The sequence below is a fragment of the Magnolia sinica genome, chromosome 7 (genome assembly GCF_029962835.1).
Source record: "Magnolia sinica isolate HGM2019 chromosome 7, MsV1, whole genome shotgun sequence".
Taxonomy (NCBI): domain Eukaryota; kingdom Viridiplantae; phylum Streptophyta; class Magnoliopsida; order Magnoliales; family Magnoliaceae; genus Magnolia; species Magnolia sinica.
This window is the reverse complement of record NC_080579.1, coordinates 14,069,054-14,090,051: the sequence shown is the minus strand read 5'-3', so window position 1 is coordinate 14,090,051 and position 20,998 is coordinate 14,069,054. Positions and strand designations below refer to the sequence as shown.

General features: G+C 39.2%; 1 protein-coding gene across 2 annotated transcripts in view; it reads left to right on the top strand.

The window, feature by feature from the left end:
- LOC131251102 (probable apyrase 6) overlaps nucleotides 1-20,998 on the top strand; it is a 54,834-nt gene that overhangs the window by 5,601 nt on the left and 28,235 nt on the right. The window contains exons 2-4 of one of the 2 annotated variants that reach the window (XM_058251611.1): nucleotides 712-824; nucleotides 10,973-11,080; nucleotides 20,466-20,520. In XM_058251611.1, coding sequence (XP_058107594.1) covers nucleotides 712-824; nucleotides 10,973-11,080; nucleotides 20,466-20,520 — 276 coding nt within the window. The remainder of the gene's footprint in view (nucleotides 1-711; nucleotides 825-10,972; nucleotides 11,081-20,465; nucleotides 20,521-20,998) is intronic. The other variant, XM_058251612.1, reaches the window with a different exon arrangement.

Below are 20,998 nucleotides of genomic sequence, written 5' to 3'. Positions count from 1 at the left end.
ACGCTACCCAAGATGATGCTTTCATACGATGCAAATTTTGAGAGAAGAAAGAAATTGATAGAGAACTAAAAAGTTAATCTATCTTCTCGCTACAATTTCGGGTTGACTTTCAAATGATAAACTGCAGAAGTTTATGATCAGCTGACCTATATCTGCACAAAATGTGAAGTGGTGGTGCGGGAGCGGGGAAGTGTGTTTCAAAATGTTAGCCAGTAGAAACAGCTAGGAATTACCTCTCCCAAAAAATAAAAAATAAAAAATCTATTAAGTAGGAGCTAGAGCATGAGCCGGGATCGCCATTCAAAGTGGGTGCTGCACCTTGTTAAAAGATTGTGCAATTAAGAGACTACTAGACATAAACCTTCTTGTGACCTGGTCTCTTGTAGCTGGCCATGGCAAAAGCTCACATTGATACCACACACATGCCAAATTTGTCCCAGTCCCACGCATCCCAACTACTACATGCAGGCTAATAGTTGTCTTGCACGCAAAATGTAACTAATCCGGTCGTGTTTGGTTCAATGAATCTTTGGACTTAAACTATTGATCCCATCATTGTTTTGCTACATTTGAAGAAGAGGCTTGCAGCTTTTATAATTAAAATTGAATAAACTTACATGGTATGCATGGTCATAGCTTCTTTGCTATTCATAGTCTTGCTGTGAATGAATTCACATAATAATAATCAAAATTGGCTGGAATCTTGATCAGGTGAAGAGGAAGGTATTTATGCTTGGGTAGCTGCAAATTATGCTCTTGGAACCTTGGGAGGTGATCCTCAAGAAACCACAGGGTTAATAGAACTTGGTGGGGCTTCTGCGCAGGTTCAACTCATTCTTTCTACTCTGTTTGGAAGATTTGTTTTTATCTTTCTCCCAAGTGAAAATTTGAGAATATTTTGTACTGTTGCTAACTTTATGGTAAAAACATCTTCTATCTTTTTACCATTAAAAAAAAGGAAAGAAAGAAAAAAATATTTCCTCTTTCGTGCCTTTATGTATACAAGGGCTGGCTTGGGTAGGGGATTCCACATAATCGGGATAAAATCTGGTCTTGATTCTGGTGGCCAAATGCTCTGCACGTCAGATTCGCCGCACTAAACCTGTACTTTCCTCTACATAATTGCTATTAGCATCATCATCATCATCATTATTATTATTAGTTTTTTTTTTTTTTTTTCCCTCTCTAAAACCTCTGCAATTGCATTTATGCAGCGGAAAGTGCCACTTTAACAACGTGGAGGGCATGGGCCTACAAAAATCAGGATTGGGATTAATCCCGATATTGGAGGATCCCCTACCCAAACAGACCCTAAACAATTTTTATGGCCAAATTATCTTTTGGTAGTGACAGTGTTTAGTCAAAGGGGTGACTCGCCTTAGTGCTTGTGTGATCAATTACCTGGGCCACCATACCTTGGTCATTCACTTGGGCTATGATTTCCAAGGCTTTTGCAAACCTAGGTTACTCAAAACGAAAGAAAATGGCTAATCTACGACTAAGCAGTTACCTAGGCAATAAGAACATCAAGACATTATTTATGGTTTAATACTCATGAATTTGGTTATTTGAATTGTACAAAGTTCAGCTCTTTTCATAGTCAACTGCTAATTTACCAGAGTATGGGTGTGGGTTTTGAATACAACTAAGATTTTTTTTTAGGAAGGTAATGAATTTATTAATAGCAGCACAGAAGGTTCAAATTTGGTTCAAGGGATCCTAAAAATCCAAACTTCTCAGGATACGGGTACAACAAGGATTGGTGACGGTCTATAAGTAAAATCATGTTGAGATACTTGCCTTAACTTTATCATAAGTTGAATTTGTTGAAGAATTGGTAAGATTCAGTAAGAATTCTAAATAACTAATATCTCTAGAGTTCAATAGTCTGGAATATCTGGATTTGAAGTCTCGGGAAAGGGGGATCTCTTATCTTTACCCTTATTTGAAGATTCCGAGAATCTGATTTAGATGCTTCATTTTTTTTTTTAATATATATATATTTTTATTTTTTATGCGGATGCTTCTATGCTCAGATACGAGCAGATTCTAATGATGAACCAAATTATATCTCTATAGACATTATTCTATTCTCTAATCAAATAACAGACCAGCCTTACATGGTAAGAATTAGAGGCATCTTGCCATTTAGAATCCAAGCACAAGTGCATGGTGCACTAGCCTTCTTGTTTTTTAATTAGTAGGAAAAAACTTAATTAATTTAGTGGCAAACTTTTCTATGCAAGAGAAATTTCTGAACTTACTTTTTAAATTTAAATCTGTAACTCTGATTCATACCAAGTATAATTGTAGTGACAAAACTGAAATAGAGAGTCTGGAAGCAAGTAGATAAGAGTAGAAGCCAAAATTGCAGCCTAACTAGGAAAGTAAGCACAATAAGAAGCTACTTTAATCCTTTAAATATTTAAATAATGATAAACTATCCTTCATAAATATAATGATTAAACTATCCCTATAAACTCCTCACCTTATTTACCTGAACCACCTGTTACTGAAAAGGATGCGTCTAATGTTCTTTTAATGGTGTTACTAAATAAATCCTATATTGATGAAACAATTTTTTTTTTTTTTTTTTTTTTTTTGTGAAAATAACTTCACTGAAATGAAAAGTTACCTTCATATCGATGGACTACCACTCAGAAGGTGGACACATGAGCTCGAAGTTCTAAACATTGAAACTTCCAAATTTGTTTGACTTTAAGGTTTTCAAACAAATGGTCCTCAAATTTATATTTATTTTAATTTGTCAGGGTTAGAGTGAGTCATGGCTTATTTAATAAGTTTCCCTTTTGTATTTTTGTCACTTTTTTGGTGGGCCATATTTGGGCATCAAATGATGTCGGAACAACACAAAATTTCTTGTGTTTGAAAGCTTTTTATCTTTCAGATGAGCGCAATATTATATCATTTCAATATCACTTGAGTGAGTTATGGCCAACTTACAACAAGCCTATATGGTTGTGATAGGAATCAAGGACATTTTGGTTTCCCCATGGGGTAGTTTATCAAAGAATCATCTTTGTACCGTGCCTCCTTTGGAAGTATATTGCTCGAATTTCTCCCTTGTTGGTTGGTGGCTTGAGTTTTCTTATTGGCAAGGGGTCCAAGGTCAGGGAAGATATTTGGTGCGGAGACTCTTTGCTTCGATCGTCTTTCCACACCTTGGTTAGCCTTTGCCCTGTGGCTGATATCCTGTAGCCAGCTGTTTTTCAGTCTAGGATTCTGGGGAAGGTTGGCTTCCTCGTTGCTGGGATTTAAGTGATTTGGAAATCAATGATCTGGCTTCTTTTCTTTTTTGCTTATAGGAGATCTCGTCTTCACTGGGTGTGGGAGACTCACTTGTATAGCGAATTAGCAAGTCCAGCATCTTCTTGGTGCGATCATTCTATTCATTGTTTCCTTAGTCTAAGGTTGAGGGTTTCAGAAGTCATACTGCCTTTGTGTGTCTCATGGGGCTCCTCCGAAAGTTGTTGCCTTTGCATGGCTTACTGAAAGAAATAGGATTTTGACTATTGATAATTTGCACAAGAGGTCTTTGGTGTTGCCTAATGCTTATCTCCTATGTCTGAGCATCGAGGAGTTTGTGGACCATTTTTTTATCCACTGCACTTTTTCCAGAGTGGTGTGGTTTGGCATTCTTTGATCCTCAAATGTGTCTTGGGTAATGCCAAGTTCTGTCGAGAGCTTGTTGCAATCCTGGCACTATATGGATTGAAAGGAATAATTGCTGCTTTCGTAATCAAATAGGCTTCGCGGTTGGGTTTTTAATCGGGCTGCTATGTATATCCAGGAGTGTGCTTCCTGAGTTTGTGGTTTAGTGGGGTTGGGTTCTTGGGTTTTGTATTTTCTTTTATTTCCTATTGTCTGGCTGGTTGTATTTCTTTTCTTAGCCTTTGACCCTAATAAATTGCATTTTCTAAAAAAAGGGCATTTCGGTTATTTTTTAGTATGTTAGGTTTCACTTTCTTTGTTAGAGGTCTATGGCAAAGGAGGTTGATTGATCACTAGTTTCGACTAGTGGGTTGTTGGGAATTATTTCTAGGTTTATAGTTTGTGACATTGCAGCTCCAGATCTATGGTTGTTATAAGACTCAAGGTTATTTTGGTTATTTTTTTAACATGTTAGTGTTGCACTTTCTTTGTTAGTGGTCTATGGCAAAGGGGGTTAATTGGTCACTCTTTTCAATTAGTAGGTTGTTTTGGTTTCATCTTTGGTGATTACTCTGCAACATTGAAGCTCTAGATCTATGGTTGTGATAGGGTTCAAAGGGTGTTTTGGTTATTCTCTAGTATGTTTGGGTTTCTCTTCCCTTGTCAAAGGTCTATATAAAGGCAAGGGTGGTTGGTTGATCACTACTTTCGACTTGTGGGTTGTTGGGATTGATTTCCATTATTGATTTCATCTTCGGTGATTACTTTGTGACATTTGCAGCACCAGATCAAGGGCGAATCTTGACCTAGATTGGCCTATTGATGGTTGGCTTTATCAATTTGTTCTCCTTCTTCCTACGATGAGTTTTCTTCTCTTCCCTTTTGTTCTCCTTCTTCCTCATTTTTCCCCTCTTGCCCACAACCCTAAGCTCGTAAACTCATAGCTTCCACCCTTTACCAAAAAAATCTCAATCATTGCTTCTAATGATCTTTAGATCTAGGTTCCTACATCAAATCTGTCCATTATTTCTCAATAGTACATTCCCTCAATCCTAGATCTACACTTGCACACCCAAGGTAACCGCAAAAGAGCCCCTACATCCTTAGTTGTTCATATCTAAAATCTTAGATCTGCACTCCTACACAAAATCCAGCCCTCACCTCCAGTCGTGCATCCTTAAGAACCTTAAAGCTCTTCATGCAAACCAAAATCAACCCTCAGGTCTCAGCTCGCCAGCATCGCATCATATATCTTGCACCTATAGTCAAATCCATCCCAAGCAAATAGCCCCAAATCCATCCATTCCAGCCCATATTTTATTTTTTAGATGTTACTTAGAGGCAGATACTTGTATGCTTTATACAATTATTGATGAGGACATTCGACCATTCAGAGTGTACCAACGGCGGAGGATAGCGACACAGCCTTCTTTGTGGCTAGACGAGTGTTACATGAGGCCTGTGGGGTCCAAATCGTATCCCTAGCCTTTGTAGAAGACCTCATGTGTATGGTTTGTGCATATTTGAAGACCCCACATTGAGAAGATGCACGTGGGCTTGCGTATTGAGGAGTTCTAGACATTGGATCGAGTGCACGCGTCGATCAAACCATTGGATCGCGCGTATCGGGCCATTTACCCACTTTTGATCGTGGCCTGCCTCGATCGTTGACACTTTAGGACTTAAGTGTCTTAGTTTTTCTTTATTACTTTATCAGGATTTAGTTTATTTTGCGGTTTTATTTTGTTTTATGCATTAAAGGACATTTTAGATATTAGGGTTTTTTTTTTTTTTTAAAAAGAAATCTTCCTTGAGAGTCTTTTTGTAAAGACGAATTTCTGAGACTAAAAGATAGGGGGGGAGGGAGCATGTGGAGCTTTCTCCATGCTATTGCTTCTCAAAAACTTCAAACTTTATCTTCTTTCTTCATATGATTTGAAGGATTCTCCATGTGATTTGGAGATTAGGATTGGTGAGAGGCCATTCCTATTTGATAGAGGTGCGGGGCTTCCACTTATTTTTTGTATTCTTCATTTTTCTCCATCAAAGAGGTATTTCTTTCAAGTGTTCATTTTTTCTTCTTCCCAATTTCGTAAAACCCACCAAATTCCCTTCATTTCTTCCTCTTTACATCCTCCTATATAAACCCCAAACCCTTGCCAAAATAACCCATATGTGTGAACTCCTATAGCTTGTCATACGGCCCACCCTTCATCCCTTTGATTCCTTCTTGATTCCACATCGAAACCTCCTTGAATCCCATACCTTAATCCTAACATAAACCCTAGATCCCCAAATATCAAAAAGAAGAAGAAGAAAAAGAAAATATGCGGAAAATACCCCGTTATAAGAAATCATGTTAGAAACCAAAGAGGGTTTAGAACACATGGGAGGAGACGAGGACTTGAGGGTTTAGAGAAGACGCGTGAAGAAGAGATGAGCAAGTTCGAATAATTGGTAGGAAATTTCCTGAAAGCCCAAGCCCATTTTGATATGCAGAATCTTGGAAATTTCACAATGAATCCAAATCCACTATGTTTGGAGATCTTGATGAAGATGTATCTGAAGGTGGTGTGATCGAGGCTGGGTGCACCGGTGGATCCAACATCATGTTTGAAGATCTAGATGAAGATGTATCTGAAAGGGATGTGATCCAGGCTGGGTCTGCCACTGGATCTATGAATCTAGGGATGACTCCAAGTCCACTAGGTCTGAAGTTCTAAGTGAATATGTATTTGAATGTGGTGCGGTCCAAGATGGGTCCGCCATTATGTCTGAAGATCTGGACAGATGTATTTAAAAGTAGTGCATCCAGGTTGGGTCCACCATTGGATCCACCTATGAATCTTTTCATTGGTCAACAGATGGATCAGATGAATAATTGACAAACCTGAAGATAAATGGATAGATTTGGCTAAAGGGATCGATTGAATGAAGAATACAGACAACTAGGTGGTCAAAGAGATGGATAGTTTAACAATTATTGGCAGACTCTATGTTTATGGGGTTTTCTTTAGTTGCCCAAGGTGAGTTGATCTCAATCAGATCATCCATTGGTGAACCATTTTGTCAAATTGTATTCGTGCTTTGAATTACAATTTGAATGCATTTGAGATGAGGGAAAGTAGACTTACATGGTTTGGTCATGTCCAATGGATAGCAAGAACAATGCCTGTTAGGAGTGAATTGGGGGCTGTTTTTCATCCCCTCGGGTTCTCTTTTTTACATTTTGTTGCTTTTTGAGTCTATTTTAAACCCATTTTCTAGATTTGTGCAATTTGTGACGATTAATACACAAGATTTAAGCCTATTTTCGAAGAATCAAAGTTCTAGCACCAAATTTAGGAAAAATAAAAAATAGGTAAAAATTCATATCTTTTTGTTTTTTCTTGCTGCAAATATATTGATTTAATATTACATCATCAATTTGACCAAATCTTGCCATACGTGTGTTTGATTTGGCTATTTTTGTATAATTGTTCAATTTTTTTTTTTGTTGCTTTCTATTTTGGCCCCTTTTAGGTGCATTCGATTGGTCCAAAATCAGCTTGACACTATTCATTAATTTTGCCCTGTTTTGAGTGTGTTTGATTGGTCCAAAATCGGCCTGACACTATTCATCCGAATTTAATTTTAATTTTTTCCTCGAATCTTCTTGAGGGAAATGGTATTAAATGGTTAGAGATATGCTTATGGTGGCATTTGAGTGTACCCAAATTGGCCCAGCATTATTCATCCGAATTTAATTTTCATTTTTTTCCTCAAATATGTATTGAATCATTGATAGTACTATATTAAATATTTAGAATATTAAATATAGGGGTTGTGAGGTCAGTCTTAGCCTCTTAGGTTAATAATATTATCAGGTAGCTCAAGACAACATTTGTACCAAAGAATGGTCCGTTAAACTATCATAAACATGTTCAAAACTAGAAAAGAATACATATTTGGAATCCTCTCATTTCCTGAAAATTTCTAGTATTTTTTCACATTTTTTCTTAAAAAAATCAATCATAGGGCCTGTAATGTAACGGTCCAATGGCTGGCTGTTAAGCCAGCATTATGATTATTGAATACCTCAGGACAAGTTGAGGGCTGTAAAAGGGCAAGGGGAAGGCCTAAAAGGCCGTGAGTGGAGGCAGTGTTTGAGTTATCGGCGAGAAATCGATAATATCGCCGATATTATCGGTGTCGCTAGACCTGCGATACCAAAAACCCAATATTTTGTTTCTCTTCTGGATGTCGCCGATATTTTTGATATTATCGGCAAGATTTTCGGATCACTGGCAAAATCAGCCAACTACCGTGTAGATTTTGATAAAATAGGCAAAGCAAATGCCGTGGTTTCGGCGACATTAGGCGACGACCCTCTTATTCGGAAAAAAAATATAGAAAAAAGAAGAAGAAGAAGAAGCTCTCTTACCTTTTTACTTAAGATCTACCTCAAGGAGTGGCCTTCGGTTGGATTTGGTTGGCCAATCGCGATCAACAGCGCTGGATCTTTCACAAGAATGAAAAACCCAAAACCCCCTTTTTCCTTCTAATAGAATAGCTTTGAAAGGAAACTAGATTTCTACCTAGGCTTACTAGGATTTGATTTGGGATTTGAAAAAAATCTGAATTTGGGGAGAGATTTTTGAGAGTTTTAACGGAAAAATCAGCGAAATTGCCATTGTCGTTGCCGGTTTATTAGAAAAGGGAAGTGAATTGGCTGGTGTACCACACGGTAGCTATATAGCTGCTGTAGGTACCTGTCGTGCGCAGACGAGCACTGACGCTCCTCGAGCTCCGAGTAGTACGAACGATTCAAAGGAGATTAAAGTTACATGGGCCCCACAGTGATGTATTTATTATATCTACACCGTTCATCTATTTTTTGAGATTATTTTAGAGCATTATCCAGAAAATGAATCATATCCAAAGATCATCTGGACCACACCACAAATAGCGGCGGAGATAATGATTTTCACCGTTAAACAATTCGTTGGGCCCACCATAACGTTCTGTAGGCCCCACCATGATGTATGTGTTGTATCCTCACCGTCCATCTATTTTTCGAGACCATTTTAGAGTATGAGACCAAAAATGAGGTATATCCCAATCTCAGGTGGACCACATTACAAGAAACAGTGTTGAATGAACGTAGACCATTAAAAACTTTTTGGAGCCTATAAAAGTATTGGATCAAGCTAATATTTGATTTTTCCCCTCATCTAGGTCTGTATGACCTAATCATACAGATTGGATATCAAATAAACAGTACAGTGGGCCTTAGGAGGATTTTAACGGTGGTTATCCAATCATTATTGTTTTCACGTGGTGTGGTTAATTAGAGATTTGTATCTGACTCATTCTTTGTCTCATACACTAAAATGATATCTTCAAATGGTTGGACGTTGTGGATACGAAACATAAACCATGGTGGGGCCACATAATTGCTCGACGTCACTTAAGTGGCAAGTCTCGCTGCTGCTCAACCCGTCGTAGCTAATCCGCATCCCTACGGACTCGGGTGGGCACATATGTGTTGCGTATTGAGTAAATTATGTGGGGTCTACCGTGATTTACATATTTTATCCACTCCGTCCATCCATTTTAACAGATAATTTGAGGGCTTTAGCCCAAAAACTAATTATATCCAAATCCCAAGTGGACCTCACCACGGGAAACAGTGTGAATTGAAATTATACCGTCTAAAATTTCATGAGGCCAAAGAAATTCTGGATCAATCTGTTATTTGTGTTTTTCCTTCATCCATGCCTTTGTGATCTTATGAACGGGTTGGATGACAAATAAACATCACTGTAGGCCCTACCAAGGTTTCAATTGTGGAAATCATTATTACCATTGTTTCATGTGGTGTGGTCCACTTGAGCTTTGGACCTGCTTCAAATTTCGTAACAACCATTAAAATGAGCTGAAAAAACGGATGGAAGGCGTGGATAACCCACGCACATTCATGGTGGGCCCAACATGTTGGGCAACAGTACTACTCTCAACTGCCACGAGATCCGGACGATGATTACGAGCCACCTCATCATTCTATGTGGGGATGAAATGTGGCCAGAAATGTGTATTTTTTTTTTTTTTTAAATTCATTTACTTTTGCATGTCTTAATTGTTATAAGCTTGTATTTGTATTATATAAACTCATTTTGGATACTATTTGAGTGATTTCTTACGACAACGCATGCCTTTTGGCCCCCATTAAATGGAAACTTCTTATTTAATGTATTCTTTTGTATTTTTTTCATTCCTAAACATGTAAATATGTGTATTTAGGCATGTCATGAAGTTTCACTGAAAAATTCCACCATTTTCTCCATGTTTCCTCCTTTTTCCCTGCATTTCTGGTTATCGGCGATAACGATATTATATCTTTATCTCCGGCCAGCGAAACTTGTAGTGATACCGACAACTCGAACACTGAGTGGAGGTAGTAAGAAAAGACTTGATGACCTATGGTCTAAATAAAGTTATATCCCTTGATAGAGTGGACTGGTGGAATAGGATTCATTTAGCGGAGTGAAATTAAGTGGGATAAGGCTTAGATGATGATGTTGATTGAGTTGATTGATGCTGACAGCTGTGCTTAAGCCATTATTGCTTTTTTAAATATACCTACTTAATAACCGTAAGGATTATCACACTTGAATGGTTATGCCTAAACTTCTCCTCCAAGCGCACTTGATGAATTGAAGATTTTGGCCTTGAGAAACATACTTTGTGATTTACATCCCTATGATTCATTCGACTGGAAAATTGTTGGAACTTGGATCTAGTGAACATTTTTGTTTTCTGTTGCAACAATTCATGAAAAGAATGTCAAAGTGCCCTTCAATAATGTTTAGCATGTAGTTGGTGAATTTAGTGCCTCTTTGTTGTACAGGGGCTGAATCCTGTCTTAGGATTTTTATCTGACGAGATTTGAATTGGTAAAAACATGATCATTTGGTTTCTCCAAAATCCCACTCGAGAGTCGGAGAGGCATTAAAAGTGGAACTTTTCTGTTCTCTTTCTATCTCCTGCCCAAAATGAAATATGCAGGGGATATCAATCCCATTGAATTGGAGCCATCCATACAGAAGGACCAGGTTGAGGGATTGATTTGATTTTATTTAGTCTCGAACTTGCTCTTAGTAAGCATGATAGTGAACTTATACCATAATTTGTTTCTGTTCTTCTAGAGTTCCTCTTTAACTTTTGCTAGATGAAATTATTCACTGACAAAATGTGAGATTGAGATTAGGTGCTTAGACAATACCTGATTGAGTTTTGTTGAATTTGCTTTTCATTGCAGATTACATTTGCGCCAAGAGAACCACCCCCAAGGGAATTCTTACGGACGATCAAAGTAGCTGGGGTTACATACAATCTTTACAGCCAAAGCATGCCACAATTTGGTCAGGTGATTCCCCTGTTGAAAGGTTCATTGGCATTCTCTTTCTCACACCTGACTTGTGAGTTATGGTTATCTTTGGTTAGTTGTACTCCTGTTATTCAATATCATGTAGATACTGTGTTGGACAGAATCTACTGGCAATAGGTAAGCAGATCTTTGCTAAGGATTCACACGACCCTACATGACCAAAGTCACCAAACATGTGCGGAGCATCTGAACTGTGCATCAAGTGGGCCCCAGTAGGTAGATGACCTGCCCCAACAATCCAAATTAGGATTGCTTGCTCAGGGTGATCTTAGAAATATGCACATGTTCTATCCACAATGTTCCCCAAAATTTGGATGGTGTGTCAGCCATGCATGAGTGCCACTTGTGAGGAGGATGAGTCACCCCCATTTCAAAACAGTGGTGAACTGTCAATTTTTTTTTTGAGAAGTCATGAAATATATTGATAAAAGGGAAGGAAATACAGAGCAAAGAAGAGTAGAGAGATTGCCGAGAGAGCAACCTCAACTAGACTCCTAGAAAAAGAAAATCGCAGTCCTTTAAACCCGCTACAAAGACGGCCCATTCAATCATTAAATGCTTAGCCTTACTGGCTACAACCGCCTCCGAGTTTGAAATTTCCCTGAAGCATCTACCATTCCTCTCTTCCCAAACCGACCATCAAATCGCAATGATGGCAATTCTCCATAGGTGCGTCTTGTGCTTGCCCAATCTCACCCCATGCCAAGCTTGAAGGAGATGACTCACCGAGCCAGGGAAGCACCAATTTAACTTAAAACAAGATAGAAGATCTGACCAAATCCGAGCGATAAATGGGCAGAAAATGAGTAGATGGTTGATTGATTCTTCGTTCTTCATACAGCAGAGACAGACATTGACAATGGGCATCCCCCTTTTATGCAAATTGTCCACCGTGAGGATCCTCTTGATCCCCACCAACTACCCAAAGGCGATGTATTTTGGGGGGACCGAGTATTTCCAAAGATGGTGTATGATATCGAGGGAGGCCTGCTCATTTTACAGCAATGCATAGAAAGATTTAACTGAAAATCTGCTGGTTCTGTCCGGCTTCCAGAAAAGTTTGTCTGGGGAGTCAATATCTGGAGAGCCCCTATATATAGGCTCAAGCAGGCCCGCATACTCTTCAACCTCCCAATCATGAAGATTTCTCCTGCAGTTCACGCTCCTCTCTATTTTCTTAGCCGACCTAGAGAAGTAGCTAGCAACTGGGATGGCGGGGTTTGAGGCAAGGCGGAAAATATTTGGGAAGTCGTCTTTTAAAGGCGAATCTCCCACCCAAATTTCTTCCCAAAACCGAATGTTTTCACCTTTACCAATAATGAAACCGATACCTTTTAGGACCTCCTTTTTCAGAGAAGAGATCCCTTTCCAAAGGGCCAAAGCCCTATAGCGAGAAGAGTCCTTGGTCCACCAACCACCAAAGGATCTGCCATATTTCCCTTTGATGATCTTATTCCATAGACTGTCCCCCTCAGTTCCAAGTCTCCAAATCCATTTCCCTAGGAGAGCCCTATTCAATCTCTTGAGATCTTTGATCCCCACACCGCCTTGATTGAAGTGCTTACATACCTGATGCCATTGAACAATATGGAACTTTTTATCTTCCTTGCCGTGCCAAAGGAAATCTCGCCTTAATCTTTCAAAGATAGCCAAAACTGGGGCTGGACATTTGAAGAGGGACATGAAATATAGCGGCAGGTTTGAAAGAGCTGCCTTGATAAGAGTTAAGCGGCCACCCAAGGAGAGATATCTGCATTTCCATTTTGCCAAGTAGGTTTCGAACCTATTGATAACCTTATTCTAGAGGGATTTTGGAGGCACTCCCAAACATAGTGGAAGACCGACGAAAGAGGCCGGGAGCGAAGATTGAGTACACCCAAAAAAATCTGTAAAGTTGCTAATCTCCTCATCCTCGAAATTCACCCCGAACATCTTAGATTGAGCTTGGTTGATCCTTAACCCCGACACAGCTTCAGAACAAAGAATCGTTGTGCGTAAGTTACCAAGTTTAATCAATCTGCTTTGCTGAAAATCAGAGTATCGTCTGCATACTGAATATGAGATATCGGGGAAGGTGTGCCTCTCACTCTGATGCCGCCAAGGATACCTGCCTCTTAACCTGACTGAATCATTCTGGAAAAGGCTTCTCTCAAAATGAGAAAGAGGAAGGGAGATAGCGATTGCCTTGACAAATACCTCTGGAGCTCTTAAAGAAACCTTTTGGGGTTCCATTAAGGAGGATGGAGAAGTAGGCCGATCCGAGGCTTTCACCAATCCACCCACGCCATTTCTCACCAAAGCCCATATGCCTCATGATGTATTCCAGAAAATCCCAGTCCACGTGGTCATAAGCCTTTTTAATGTCTAGCTTGCAAAAAATCGACTTAGAACCATCTTTGTGACTAGAGTCCAAGCATTCATTAGCAATGAGTGCATAGTCTATAATCTGTCTCCCCGGAATAAATGCACTCTGATGGCTTGAAATAATCTTCCCGATAACCATTTTCAAGTAGGAAGCTATGACTTTTGCCAGAATCTTATAAGGGCCCCCTGTTAGACTGATGGGTCTGAAATTGTTGAAGGAGCTAGCACTTGGGACTTTTGGGATGAGCGCAATGAAAGAGGCGCCCAAACCTTTAGACAATCTACCCCTTTCGTGAAGCTCGTTGACAAATAATTAAGGTATCCCGTATCGGTATCGGTTGGCGTAACGGTGCCCTCCGATATCGATACGGATATGGGGCTTAACGGTGCATTTTTTTTTTTTTGTCAAAAAAATTTGAAAAAAATATTCATTAAATTTGGAATATTCTAAGCATTCCAAATATGCATTCATTTATAAATTGGAACATGTTTATGGTGGTGTAACGGTCCACTCTTTGGTGAGAACTTGTATCGGACTGTCTGAAGAATTTATGAACCAGACGACCTAGATTTGACTGCAAAACTCATATATTTAATTTTCTAACTATCTACTATTAATGATAGATATATTAGAATGAATGTAATATAAAAATATCTTACATGTGTAGGTGTTTGCAATTATTTTTCATAATTCATAAAAAAATATAAAATAACAATAACAATCTGTAAAATGAACATTAACATGTCCTACTATGATTAACACATCATATTCTACCATTAAAACATCAAAACATTCAATAAAAATAATTTTTCGAATTAAAAAAAATGGTCGAAAATAGTGCGTAAATAGAAAAAAATTATAAAAAAATATAAAATGATAACAACAATCTGTAAAATGGACATTAATATCTTCTATTATGATGAACACATTATATTCTACCATTAAAACAACAAAACATTGAATAAAAAGTATAAATGCCTATTTTTGAGGAATTTCTGGAAAATGGCCCACAGAGCTTCGAATCAACAAAATCCTTAATATAAATTGTTTTTATTTGTAATATCAAGCTAAGAGTGGTCAAAAATAGCAATAAAATGATTTAGGAAGAGTTTAAAAGAAAGAAGTTTCAAAAAAAGTGAAAAAACAGACCTTAAAAAGCAAAAAAAAAAAGGGGCCATTTTTTGACCGTTACGGGGCAGTAACGGCCATTACGCCCTGTGACGGCCGTTACGGCTACAGAATGGGGGGGGGGGGGGGTGACCGTTATGGCCCCGTATCGGCCGATACGCCCGTATCATAATGGATATGGGACACCTGCAAATAACATGGTGTCTTCTTTGATAACCTCCCAGAAGAAGGTGAAGAAGCAAATGGTAAAGCCATTGGTGCGTGGAGCCTTGATGCTGCCTAAGGAATCAACTACCAATTTGACTTCTTCCGCATAAAACAGAGCTTCTAAGGCTTTTGCATCTTCAGTTGGCAGGCAGTCCATTCGAAGATGGTCCAATTACGGCCTATGCCAACAATCTTTAGAAAGCAGAGTTCTGAAGTGCGCGATTGCTTCCTTCGCTATTTTGTCTCTGTATTCAATGCGCCGACCATTCACAGAGATGCTGCTGATTTTATTTTTTCTGGCATGCATATTGGCGATGCTGTGAAAATATCTAGAGTTTTTACCCCCCTCCTTCAGCCACTGGACATGGGATCTTTGTTTCTAAGCAACTTCATCTTCAAGCACTCTGGCATATAGAGCCTGGATCAACTGAATTCTATTGGACAGGATCTCGGTGGACATGAGGCCAACTTCAACACCCACATCGATCGCCTATAGATAAGCCAAGATCGAACCCATTTCCTAGTCTCTCAAGGAGAGGACTTCCTGCTTCCATTTCTTAAGCTTCTCCTTCAACATTCTGAATTTGCTACTTAGCCTGTAACTTGGAAGCCACCCCACCAATCAGAAACCAATTGAAAAAAGCCATCAATATTCAACCAGGAGGACTCGAATCTGAAAGGTTTCGAGCCCCAATTTTGATCGTCAGTCGATAGCATAATCGGGCAGTGATCAGAAGTAATTCTTGGGAGGGCGGTCTGAGAAACGGAGGGAAGCCATTCCAGCCATTCCGAAGACATGAGAAATCTGTCTAACCTGGAAAGAGTGGCTCAATCTACCATTTGTCCACGTAAATCTGGAGCCGAGAAGAGGAAGATCAACCAGTTCTTGGGCATCAATCCAGCTTGAGAAGGAGCGCATCGCAGGCGACATCTACCATGGGATTTTTCTTCAGCATATCTGATGATGTTCAAGTGCGAAATAACTAGGGCCTGAGAATTTTAGCCTAGAGGCAGACAATTCTTCCTAGAAATCAGCCCTTCTGACATCAGTGGTTGAGCCGTAAATAGAGGAGATGAGGCACTTCTGATTAGCTCTTAATAGGATATCAATTTAAGTCCTCATCTATTGAATTCACAGAACTATAGTGAATATTGAAGGTTACTTCTTCTTCTTCTTCTTCTTCTTTTGAAAGAGAGTATAAATGCTAAATGCTAATATCTTAATTATCGAGCAGTCAATCTCCATGTTACATGTTAATAAAGCCAGACCATTCATCAATTTCTACCTACGAGTGATGGGCCATACGCCAAAAACCACCTCGAATCCTAGCCAGCCGATTGAAAGGACTCCTGCTGTTTGGACTCTGATTGTTGGTTGGGCTTTTTCTAACCACCCACATCTTCAACAGTTCTCCGGAGTACAACTAATGGTTAGGATCACCTGACTAGTGTGATTTTTGAGCATGTCCTGTCCACATAATGTGAACTAATGAAAGTCCAAATCTCATACATGGGTACGTGTCTATGTACATTAAATGCTTTGATACTGGTGAATCCTCTCTCTCTCTCTCTCTCTCTCTCTCTCTCTCTCTCTCTATCCCCCTCCCCCTCCCCCTCCCTCCTTGATGTCCTTATTTAAAATTTTGGTGTATCCAAAGAGACTATTGACTACCTTTGGGAGGGTGGAAGTGAGGACCATGAATCCACATTATGAATCGGATGGATGTTCAAAAGCCATAGGAATTCCCTTTTGTTTTATAGATAAAAGTTGTGAGGGTTATAAAATGCACTCACTTTCGAAGTAATTTACCCAAAACCTACTCCACTAAAGATTTTCCAAAATATATCAATTTGAGAAATTACGCTCTCTTAGAAAGTGATAGTGGAGAAGGATGGAGCCGAAATCTCGTTGGCAAGAAGTTATCGTAAGTATGGTGAAGTGGTTTGGGAATGGTTCTTTGGATTGTCAACAGAAAGTGATGATTCAGGGGTGTAGGAGGCCATTAGAAAAGGGGTTTCGCGACAAATGAAAATTTACGGTATCGACATATCTGCTGAGGCAACGTGCATCATGAAGAATGGAATTGTGAATATGCAATCCATATGGAATTGGTGATAAGGTGTGGTTTTGGGAAGATATTTGGGTCAAGAATGAAATCTAGCCTGGTCTCTCTTATACATCACATCTTCTTATAAAGGCGCAATGGTGGTAACAATGTTTGGAATACCACTTTTAGAAATTCATATAAAAAAAAAAAAATCAAGTTTAGACAATCCGAAAGCAGATGATATAGCAGGCTTTATGGCCTTGTTGAAGCTATTCTTCCTTGTTGGAGACTAGCTATGCTATCAAGTGGGCATCCTCTTTGATGCCAACCCTTGAAATTAGTTTTTATTATTTCAAAGTTTTGGACCTTCATGAGAATAGGAGTTTTGACTTTTCTAAAGTTTGAGGGATGAGAATGAAGTTGTTGATACTCTTCCATAGGAAGGTGAAGCATTTGTGATCGGACACAATCAATCAAAGGATGCTTCTAGGCCACGCAAGTTGGCTGATCAAAGACTTGGACCATCTAACCATGCAGATTGGCCTGATTAGGGTTCTGGATTAGATCAACTCTAACAACAATGTTCTGATTGCATTCTGTAGTTCCACAAGTCCATAGGTTCTATTTATTTAGTTGTTAGAGTAACTAGTAGCGATGGCTTGTAGAACAAGTTTCCCTTAGATTTTTAACACTTATTTTGTGGGCCACCTTCTACGTATCAAAAGATGTCCAATGGTACAAAATTGTTCCTATTTGGAAGCCTATCGAGTTAACTTTAGAACTAGTTGAGGATAATGTGATGCCAATATCATTTGAGCACGTTAATTTTCAAAAGGGGGAAAAAGGGAATTTTACAAAAAAGCTACCTAATTAATATGGAATTTACATTATGGTACCTTTTTAAGAAAGGTTTTTAAAAAAGCTACCTCATTAATCAATATAATTATCATTCCACTACCTTCCCGTGCAGGAAAATGGCTCGGTGGCTCGGGTGGACCCTACCGTAAGGTTAATGTGAAATCCATCCCAACCACTAGGTTCGTCACCCCATGTTAGGCTAAGGGCCCAAAACTCAGCTCCATCTGTGATTAAGGTAGACCCCATTATTGAAAACAACATACAAGGCAACACTCACCCTCCAAACCTTTTCCGTTAGTGTGGCACACGTGAATCATGGATGGGTATGATTTTTGGGACGTAGGCCTAATGTTTTGTGTGGAATCTAATGATTGGAGTGTAAAAAGCAAGGGTGGACATTTCTCTCCCAACTATTTCCTTTGGTGTGGCCCACCAGAATCACATGTCAGCCTGATTTTTTGCCAATGGGTTTAATATGGGACTAAATATCTAATGGTTAGATTGGATCTTGCATAAACATTACGATGGACCCTGTCAAAATCAAGAGTGGCATACATGCAATTCTGTTTTTCAATAAATACTCTCCGTACAGTTGGAGACCCAGGCCTGAAGTTGATCTTTGGCAGGGCCCACCGTAATGTGTATGCGGAATCCACTACGACCGTTAGATTCATAATCCTAGTTTAGGCTTGAGCCAAAAAATCAGGCCGACTTGTGGGCCACACCAAAGAAAACAACTGTGAGAGAGATGTCCACCTTTGATTTTTATATGGCCCACCTTGATGATTATATGAAATCCACTCTGACCATTAGATGCCACACCAAAATTTTGGCCTGTGGCCTAAAAATAAGGCCCATCCGTGCTTCAGGTGGGCCATACCAAGGGAAATAGTTTGGAGGGTGGTCATTACCCTGTACACAGTTTCCAATCATGTGGACCACATGAATCATGGATGGGGGTGATTTTTGGGCCCTTGCTCTAACATGAGGTTACACTCTTGGTGGTCAAGGTGGATTTTACATAAACATTATGGTAGAGCCCAGCCAAGCAACCAACCCATTTACTTGTGCACCCACCCAACCGGCTGTTTAAAAAAATAAAATGTAAAGGTAGTGGAATGATAATAGTACCTATTAATGCAGTAGCTTTTTGAAAAAAGTACCATGAGGTGTTGTGGCCAAAAAAAAAAAAAAAAACAAAAACCATTTGAGTGTGTTGTGGCCAATTTACATAAAGCCTATATGATTGTGATGTGATATTCATGGGTATTCTGGTCATTATTTTAATATCTTAGGGCCTGTTTGATTTTCTAAATCCAATGTAAATGCCTTGTGAATAAGTAATTATTACTCCACCCTGTTTGAAAATGCACTTGTATTTCTGTTTCGAAAACTAGTTCAAAAAGACTGGTTTAAATTTGTAGGGCCGACCATGATATATATGATGTATCTGCACCGTCCATCTGTTTTAGTGTAACATTTTGAGGCATGAGCCAAAAACTGAGGTTGATCCAGCACTCAAGTGGCCCGCACCAAAGGAAACAGTGGTGCCAATAAATTTTTAACGGTAGATGTTCGATTCCCTAAATCTATGTGGTGTGGTCTACTTGAGCTTTGTATCAGCCTCATTTTTTGGTCAAAGCCCTAAATTCAGCTGGCATAACGGATGGACAATGTGGATAAGCCACGAACATCACGGTGGCCCCACATATATTTGGCAGTGTTCTCGGTTTTAGAGCTCAAAAAAGTAAGCGTCAAATCAAGTATTGGTAACAATGACGGAATTACCGAAGGAAATAATTATTACTCATTTGCAATGTAATTACCGATGGTTTGGAAAATCAAACCCGCCCTTAGTGAAATAGATGGTTAAAATTGGAAGAGACGGATATAGTTATGACAGAATAAAAAAAGTTATTTATATGGATTTAGCAAGTGTCACATCCTTTTTTGGCATGTCTTGCCTACCATAGAAGAAGAGTGGGGGAATATTCTGATTGCTAGCATTACGGCTAGAAGCTTATTGGATAGCAAGCCACAATCCTTTATTTTTATTTTCCATTGCATCTGTGAAGAAATTTTTGTGGTTTGATTAGGGCTGGCAATTGGCTGGGCTTGGGCCAGGCAAAATCAATATTTTGAATTGGTACAATCCAACCATTCCAGAATCCAGGCCTGAGCCAACTGCAGGCCCTTCCATTGCCAGGCCTAGGTTTGATCCTCGGTATTCATCTGAATTGAGATTCTCCTTTTTCAATTTGGCTGTTTCAAAGGAAGCGACGAGAGGGTCACTCATTTTTGGCTCTTCCGTGCATTTCCCTCTTTCTATCCATCTTTTTGTTTGTTCCAATTTTCTTTTCTATTAAAATGGTGCCTCGTCAATCAAAGAAAGAAATTTAGAGTTGATCTTTTCAGATCATGATTGAAGCTTCAGGATTTTCTTTTCAGGGTCACTTGTTTTTGGCTCTTCAGTGCATTTCCCTCCCTGTATCTTTCTTTTTGTTTGTTCCAATTTTCTTTTCTAATGAAATGGTGTTTCATCAATCAAAGAAAAAAGTTAGTAGAGTTGATCTTTTCATATCATGATTGAAGCTTTAGGAGGCTTGAGCGGATGTACAAGTTACAATTATTAATAAAGCTGTGGTATCAACTAACATCTACTGTTATGAATTGACAATTTTGGTTAATTGATCTTGTTCCCATGGGAATAATGAGCTACCAAAAGTCTATATTCTGTTCTGATTAACATCTTGTGCAGGATGCAACTTGGGAATTATTGCATGAGAAGCACAATTCTAGAGTCCTCTTATTATGTAAGCCTTTTACCTTGGCATTATTCAGATATGATTGTGAGGGAGTTTTTTCTTTTATTTTTTAATTTTCCAATCTTTTGATGAGAGTGGAGGTGGCAATGGGTGGGGTCTACCCATGGGTCACTTGTCCTGACCTGCTTGTAAGCCGGGTTTGGGCCAAGTCATGTCGGGTTGCGGGTCAGGCTTTGGCAAAAAAAAGTAGCCTGTTTAGATTAATGGGCTGGGCTCAGTTTTAGGCCAACCCTACCCAACCCAACCCACCCATATATTGAATCAATGGGCTAGGCCAAATGACCTGACCTGACTCACCTTGTAACCTGAAACAAAAGTATCCTAATATACATGCGTGATTGCTCTTCTGCGAGTGTGTGGATGAGATGCATCATATACTCATCATTAGAAACCCAATCCGATGAGCTATGAGCATGTAATAGTGAGCTCCATAGACATGAAAACTTGAAGAATAATGAAGAAGGCT